General features: G+C 46.9%; 1 protein-coding gene across 1 annotated transcript; it reads left to right on the plus strand.

Moving 5' to 3' along the window:
* The first annotated feature begins 1448 nt into the window (after positions 1-1448).
* Positions 1449-3119, plus strand: LOC307125153 (uncharacterized protein). Its single transcript, XM_079814799.1, has 2 exons — positions 1449-1488; positions 1618-3119. Exon 2 carries the CDS (start codon positions 1624-1626, stop codon positions 2722-2724), a length of 1101 nt encoding a protein of 366 aa, XP_079670925.1. The 5' UTR covers positions 1449-1488; positions 1618-1623; the 3' UTR covers positions 2725-3119.
* Positions 3120-8548: the final 5429 nt, after the last annotated feature.

Genomic DNA, 8548 nt, shown 5'->3' on the forward strand with positions numbered 1-8548 from the left:
CTGCGTTGGGCTAACGCATATACCATGACTGTTTGGGTGTTTATCACCGAGCTGTGGGCTAGGTTTGCTAACATAAACAAAAAACAACTTATTTCCTCTCTAAGTCTTTATTTTTAGAACAGAGCGGAGCACCATCATTATTATAAAACAATGTAAGTGATGCAAGCTCTGTATACTGTACTCCGTGTTAACCAGCAGAAGTGTTTTGTCTTTAAACACCACTAGTTACATGCCACTGTGACACGTGTTCTCTGCTCTCTGTCGGACTCTGACTCGAATTTGTGAGGCAAAATTGATGCCGTGTCTGTTCACACTCTGTATAAAACGTTCAACACTTGACAAGCCATATTCCAGTAATGGTGATGGACATTGCGCTGCATGCATCTGACCAATCACAACTGACTGGGTCATCTGACCAATCACAACTGACTGGATCATCTGACCAATCACAACTGACCAATCACAACTGACTGGGTCATCTGACAAATCACAACTGACCAATCACAACTGACTGGGTCATCTGACCAATCACAACTGACTGCATCATCTGACAATTCACAAATGACCAATCACAACTGACTGGGTCATCTGACAAATCACAACTGACCAATCACAACTGACTGGGTCATCTGACCAATCACAACTGACTGGGTCATCTGACCAATCACAACTGACCAATCACAACTGACTGGGTCACTGACCAATCAAAAACGACTGGGTCATCTGACCAATCTCAACTGACAATTATAAGATAATGAAAGTGTTGTTTGACCTTGCATGCATGCAAACCTGTAGTTGGGGACTCCCAAAACAAAAATAGGAACCTTTCAAATGCAATAATAAGGGCACTTTAAGAATGGGGTGTCATTAAAGTTCATATGCATGTAAAGGTAAGTTACCCAAAACCTTTGGCAATATAGTGTCTATCGGTCAACCAACATTACTAGAAGTTTATTATACACTGTTAGTGTTCACTAACTTTAGGACAGTACAGAATATAATCTAGAAATAGTAAAATGCTAATAATGAAATAAACAAGTTTATATAATCTTCAGGCTTCAGTATTCTCAGGAAAAGCTCAAGCTGTAGCTACACAACGTTTCATTCTCAGGGAACCGAGTTTACATCAGTGACCACTAACCAGAGACATTTTGTTACATTTACTGTAGCAATTGTGGTTGCATTCACACTTTTTCTGTGCAAAATACAATTTCATAATGAGAAGAAATCTGAGGTGACACACCTATACGATGTATTTTCCTTATGTCATAAAAGTCAAATACTTTTATGTAAAATGTAAAGCAGAAAAGCAAAGACTAGCTGAGTCCGTTGAGTTCCAGTGGATGGAGCTCTTGATAAACCAGTGCAGAGCCTCTGACATCACACAGATGGGGCGGAGCATCTACTCAAAGTATAAATGTGCTGAGCGGTCATAAAACACACTCATTGTTGCAGGAACAGACAGCCACAAAGCACAGAGACTAAAAGGTACTCTCCATTATTTGATTATGTAAAGAGAAATTACTTGTTTACTTACAGAGTGATTTGTTCAACCAACATTACATTACATATTAATTTTGACTTAACAGTGTATTTGTTCCTGTTTGTCAATGAAAGGCTAAAATGGAGAAGCTGACAATCGTTCTGTTGGGTAAGCAAGGAGCGGGGAAGAGCGCATCAGGAAACACTCTTCTGGGTTGTGATTCATTTCGCGCAGCGGCCAGCTCAAAGCAAGTCACTCGAGCCTGTTCAGTGAGACACGCCACTGTAGACCAACAAATAATAGAAGTGATTGACACTCCTGGATGGGGTGATTCTTCTCAATTTGACACTGAAATGAAGCCGAACATCATCAAGCACATAAACCAGTACAAGCCGCAGGTGTTTCTCTTGGTGCTGCCTATTGGCAGGTTTACTGTCGAAGAGACAAAAACAGTCTTGAATATCTTGAAGGGATTAGGAGATGAAGTCATCAAAAGCATGATTGTGCTCTTCACCAAAGGGGATGACCTGGAGAATAGGACCATTGAAGACTACCTGAAGGAAAGCCACACAGATCTGGAGGGAATCATTCGGATATGTGAAAAAAGATATCACGTCTTCAACAACAAAGAAAGAAAAGATTGCCAGCAAATCTCTTCTCTTCTGAAGAAGATCAATGACTTGGTGGAAAAGAATGAAGTGATGTATGAAAAGAACAAGATGAGAAAAAAGCCATCTTCAGTGCCAAAGAAAATAAAAAGTCCTACTGAATATGAAAAAAGTCTTTATGACCAAATGAGCAGTTGTAACACTGATGGAAAAGAGAAAGAAAGAGAACCATTGGTTTACAGAAACAAGCTTGAAAAGTTTATAATTGAGGAAAACCAAAAGTTTCAAGACTTCATCAAAGAGAATATGGAAAAACAGCTGAAGACAATGAAAGAAGAACTGAAACAAATTCAAAAGGAGAATATGGAGAAACAGCTGAAGACAATGAAAGAAGAACTGAAACAAATTCAAAAGGAGAATATGGAAAAACAGCTGAAGACAATGAAAGAAGAACTGAAACAAATTCAAATGGAGATTATGGAAAAACAGCCGAAGACAATGAAAAAAGAACAGAAACAAATTCAAAAGGAGAATATGGAAAAACAGCTGAAGACAATGAAAGAACTTGGCAAAACAAAGCATGAACTGAAACGATTCAAATGGAGAATATGGAAAAACAGCCGAAGACAATGAAAGAAGAACGGAAACAAATGCTACAGAAAGCAGATCCAAAGGAACAATTACAACAAGAAAAAAAAAAAAGTACGGAGTTAAGAAGAGTTGGCAACATTTGAAATGAGGTTGTATTAGTTAACATTAGTTAATGCATTAGTTAACATGAACTAGCCATGAACAATGCCTGTAGCTTTACTTTTTTTGATCTTACAGTACATATTTACATTATTTTACGTAGCATTTGACACACACTAAGGATGATAATTTCTAACTCACTCTAAAGGTAACAATGCTGTTGTGTACTTTATCAACATTATTTAATCATAAGGCATTATATATAGCCTATTATTATTCCACTGAATGGGTGACATTTGTATGTTGTAACTCTTCAAAATTAAACTTTTTTTCAACACAAAAACTCTTCAAATTGTGTATTGGTCAATCTCAGGTAACTTTATTCATTTTTTTACCAGGGTCTGTCTAAGCAGAAGATGGATGCATGTTTTCTCATTCATGTTACCAAAACTCATGTGCTGTTTAAAACAGTGTCAATTAAAGGGTTAGTTCACCCAAAAATGAAAATTATCCCATGATTTACTCACCCTCAAGTCATCCTATGTGTGTATGACATTCTTCTTTCAGACAAATGCCATCAGAGTTAAATTAATAAATGTCCTGGCTCTTCCAAGCTTTATTATGACAGTGAATGGTTGGGTCATTTTTGAAGTCCATAAAAGTGCATCTATCCACCATATAACTGCTCCACACGGCTCTGGGGGGTTAATAACGGCCTTCTGAAGTGGTGCGTTTTGTAACGTCTACCAGAGGGTGAAGTCTGCCCAGACGAAAAACATAAGAAACAGGAGGCGAGAAGAACGACACTGGTCAAAATGAACTGATAGTCCCACGAGTCTTTATAAAGAGTTCGCACAAAAGAATACACTCTTCCCATACATGTAAAAAGAGTGAGGGGAAAAATGAAAAGAAAACACTTTGAAAAACGTTACAAAGTCAAAGGGGAAAGGTAACATTAATAAACTGAAACACCAGTCGGCCGTAGAGCAGTCATCTCTCTCGTCACACTCAACATGCGTGCGTGCTCACATAAACACAGCGTGCACCATAGAAGAGGTCATCTTAAAGGCACAACAACATTAACATCCTGCACCGTATTCCAGGTGGCCGTTACAGTTTGTGTAAGAAAAATATCCATATTTAAAACTTTATAGACTAAAATAACTAGCTTCCGGCGGTCAGCGGTACGCGAGTCTTCTTGCGCTAAAAGAGTAACCTCCGATGCCATGTTTTGGGCTTGCCATGGCCTGCATAAGATCCAGATGATGCAACTTCCTGTTGAAAATGTGTCTTGTGGCATGTTCCAAATTTTTAGAGGAGACAATGTGTGATGCTTATAGAGTGAAAACCTGGGGACACGACTAAAATGTGTATTTACATTGTCTCTCCAACCTCAACCACACTGAGTCTTCGCAAGAAATAGAGTCTTGTTGGATCTTAGTGGATACAGAACTCAAATGTACATTCCAAGACAGATTCCAGTCAATATGTACATCCCAGTATTTGTAAGAATGAACAGATTCCAGTCAATATGTACACCCCAGTATTTGTAAGAATGAACAGATTCCAGTCAATATGTACACCCCAGTATTTGTAAGAATGAACAGATTCCAGTCAATATGTACACCCAAGTATTTGTAAGAATGAACCTGGTTAATACAGATATTGTGGACCAGTAATGGAGAATGGTCTCCCAAATGTCCCGGATCAAAAATAATTTATTCTGTTTGGTTAGCATTTACAATGAGATGATGGTCCTCACACCATCCCAGATAACAACATTGTGCCACCCCAGATCCGGAGCGGCTCTGGGCAGATCCATTAGTTTTAAACTTCAACAGAGTTCCCGCCTTCAAGGAAGTAAACGCTTGTCAATGGAGAGTGGCCAGACTCTCTGTACAAATGAAATGTACGAGAGTCTAGTAGGACCAGGCTACGGTTAATGGGCCGTGAGAGCGGTTACACTCAGTGTGGATGAATCGCATTTGTTTCGAAGACTCAGGATCTACTGAAGAGAACTTATGTGACAGAAACTCTTACAAAACAAAAACAAACACTCAAACACCATTAATACCATTAACCATTAAACACCATGAATGCTTCTCTCACTTACTGAATGCAATCTCACTCTTTGACGCGCCTGTCAATCAATGTGTGCTGCTGTGTTAAGCGAGGCCTTCTGTGACGTTGATGCATAGACTAATTTAAACCCGGAAGTTGAATATAGAGCGATTTTTTTTTTAATAAACTCATTTTCTCCAACAATCAAAACAAATGGTTGGTAACATTGACTTTTATGATGCTCCACACTCATAACTCAAAAATCTCAGAAAATTTGGTTTAGGGTTTCAGGACCTTTTTATAAGAAAGATTGCTTTGTTTGCTTCTGACTTTATTTCTGTCAAAAGTCCACAGTTAATTCTGAGAATAAACAGAGGTTTAACTCTAATGTGTTTCATTTGTGATCAGTGTTCCCTTTCAGTCGGTCACGTTCGACGTACGTCGGAACTGACCGACGAATTGGGATCTGATCTCAGAGACCAATCTACTTCGAGTGTATTAAAAACGAGCCAATGGAGATTGGCATGCGATCCACGCATTCCACGCACCGCCCCGCAGCGCGGGTATAAATAAGGAAGTGGAATGCTTGATCATTGCTTTCTACTTCGGAGCCGAACAGCGAATGTTTTCCTGTTTCTACGAAGAGTGTTTCAAGACGAGTCTCGTGAGAGGAACGACTGCTTCCAGTGCGGGTGTGACGGCACATCTCAGCGGGAGCCGCTTCAAACGGAGATCAGCTGTTGGTTCGCTGGGCGTTTCCTTTTTGAGTGCACACACAGGCTTGCACCTTTATACTGTGTGGTCATCTCCCTGAGTGCTTCAGCACATTAAAGAGCAGTTTTCCTTTCTAAAAGAGCAACATGGTTTGACCCTGCGTCTTTTTCAAGATGTCATTCAAACCGTGTGTTTCTGGATGCGGTCGATTTCTGTCCCCAGTTGACGGTCACGTTCGTTGTCTCTCGTGTTTGGCCGTTCAGCATGCTGAGGCAGCGTTCGTGAATGACTCATGTTCCCACTGCGGTAACATGACCATCGCAGTTTTACGGTCCAGACTCCAATACCTCGAAAGAGGTGGGGCACCATTGCGCATCCCCCGATCTAGTGGTCCTCCCGCTGCAAAGCAGAGGGCTGCTTCTTTGGCTGATGGCCTTGGTGGGGACCTGAGGGTTACTGTGAGGGCATCCCCGACGGGTCAAATGGCTCCTCGGGCCCCTCCCCCCTCCGCTGCGCCGGTGGAGCTTCCAGAAGAGCGTGCTGGCCCCCCCCCCGGGGGGTTCCAGTCGTTTCTTTTGGGGCTCCGGCTGAGGACGTGATGTCGGTTGCAGCATCGGGGGACGAGCTTATGGGCTCTGAGGATGAAGATTCGGCAGCGCTGCCCCCTTCGGGTGTGACAGCGTTGCCCGAGTCCGACCCAGAGCTTACGGCTATGCTTTCCCGGGCCGCCGCGAGTGTCGGGCTCGAGTGGAACCCTCTACCGTGTCCCGAACCCTCGCGGTTGGACGATTGGTTTCTCGGGACGGGCCGTGCTGGTTCTCAGCGCCCCGCCCCGGTTCCTTTCTTCCCGGAAGTGCATCAGGAGATCACGAAGTCGTGGGTAGCGCCTTACAACGCTCGCTCACGGTCGACTGACTCCTCCGTCCTCACTACCCTCGATGGTGGTGCGGCTAAGGGCTACGTGGGAATCCCCCCAGTCGAGCGGTCTGTGGCTATGCAGCTGTGTCCCAAGACCGCTGCAGACTGGCGGGGTGCCCCACGTCTCCCTTCCCGGGCGTGTAAGTTCTCGTCCGGTCTCACGGGCAGGGCTTACACCGCCTGCGGGGAAGCCGCATCATCTCTGCATGCCATGGCACTCCTGCAGGTCCACCAGGCCAAAGCGCTACAGGAATTGTACGAGGGTAGTTCCGACCAGGGTGTTATGCAGGAACTGCGTGCGGCGACGGACCTCGCTCTCCGGGCGACGAAAGTCACTGCACGCTCCCTGGGTCGGGCGATGTCCACACTAGTGGTCCAGGAACGCCACCTGTGGCTGAACCTGGCAGACATGCGTGATTCCAACAAGGTCCGGTTTCTCAACGCCCCTGTCTGTCAGGCCGGCCTCTTCGGCGACGCCATCGAGAGCTTCGCCCAGCAGTTCTCGGTGGCCCAGAAGCAGACGGAGGCCATTAAGAACATCCTGCCCCGACGACCCGCTGCTGCCTCCACCCAGTCGTCGCCGGCAGCACCTCCGCCTGCTCGTCGCCGAGGGCGTCCCCTGCGTCCGCCTCCGCCCCTGCGAAACCCAAACAGCAGCCTCCATCGGGAAAGCAGGGTGCCGGACGTAAGGGAGGCGCCCAACCCGCTCAGGGCCCCGCTAACCCGGCCGGCAAGCGCAAGGGGAAGCGGCCCTGAGACGGGCAGCCCAGGGAAGACGGGAGCTGCTCTGAGGGAGATGATGTCCGCATCCCTCCCCCACCCCCCGGAGGAGGACCGGGGGGCCCTCACTGGTGTAACATCTCTGCCGCTGGCTCTCCAGAGTCCAGCGGTACCCACATTTTCAATAAAAGAGCAGTTTCCATTTTCCCTGGGCCCCAAGAGGGCCAGGTTGGCAGTGTGCGACGCCCCCGGGCCTTGCCACTCCTTTCCTCCCCTCTCCCCCTCGCCAGGGGGCAGCAGTCTGGGCACCGAGAATGCCCCCGGGCCTTCTCACCCACACTCTGCCCCACCCTGGAATATTCAGACAACACTCCGGGCCGCCTCCGGGCCTCCCGAGTCGGGTCTGTCTATTCCGCTTCGCTGCCCCACCCCGGGTACGTCTGTGGTGCCGTTGGTCCCGCTTGTACGGTCTCTGGGGGCTTGGCTTCAGCTCCCCAGGCCGTCTCGCTGGCTCATCCGTACCATCAGACTCGGCTACGCGATTCAGTTCGCTCACCGGCCTCCCAAGTATAGGGGCATCCTCTTCACCTCCGTGCGGAGCAGCGATGCCCAGGTCTTGCGGTCAGAGATCGATGTCCTACTGGCGAAGGACGCGGTCGAGCCGGTTCCTCCAGCCGATATGAAGGCGGGGTTCTACAGCCCCTACTTCATTGTACCCAAGAAAGGGGGTGGGTTACGGCCAATCTTGGACCTGCGTATCCTGAATCGGGCCCTGCACAATCTCCCGTTCCGGATGCTAACGCAGAAACGCATTTTCGAATGCATCCGTCCCCAAGATTGGTTCGCAGCGATCGACCTGAAGGATGCGTACTTTCATGTCTCTATCCTTCCTCGACACAGACCGTTCCTACGTTTTGCGTTCGAGGGGAAGGCATATCAGTACAAAGTCCTGCCCTTCGGGCTGTCCCTGTCGCCTCGCGTCTTCACGAAAGTCGCGGAGGCAGCCATTGTTCCGCTCAGAGAATGCGGCGTTCGCATCCTCAACTATCTCGACGACTGGCTCATACTCGCCCAGTCTCGGGAGCAGTTGTGCGAACCCAGGGACATGGTGCTCAGTCACCTCAGCCTGTTGGGCCTTCAGGTCAACCGGGAGAAGAGCAAACTCTGTCCCACACAGAGAATCTCTTATCTCGGTATGGAGTTGGATTCGGTCAGCCAGACTGCACGCCTCACGGAAGAGCGGGTCCGGTCGGTGTTGAACTGCTTGAATTCGTTCAAGAGCAGGACAGCGGTCCCACTGAAATTTTTTCAGAGGCTCCTGGGGCATATGCAGCCGCGGTAACGCCGCTCGGAT

This window comes from Gobio gobio (assembly GCF_949357685.1).
Source record: "Gobio gobio genome assembly, chromosome: 1".
Taxonomy (NCBI): domain Eukaryota; kingdom Metazoa; phylum Chordata; class Actinopteri; order Cypriniformes; family Gobionidae; genus Gobio; species Gobio gobio.

What these genes read in the sequence shown, in the direction of transcription:
- LOC307125153 (XM_079814799.1), top strand. Translation starts at nt 1,624, where the DNA reads ATGGAGAAGCTGACAATCGTTCTGTTGGGTAAGCAAGGAGCGGGGAAG.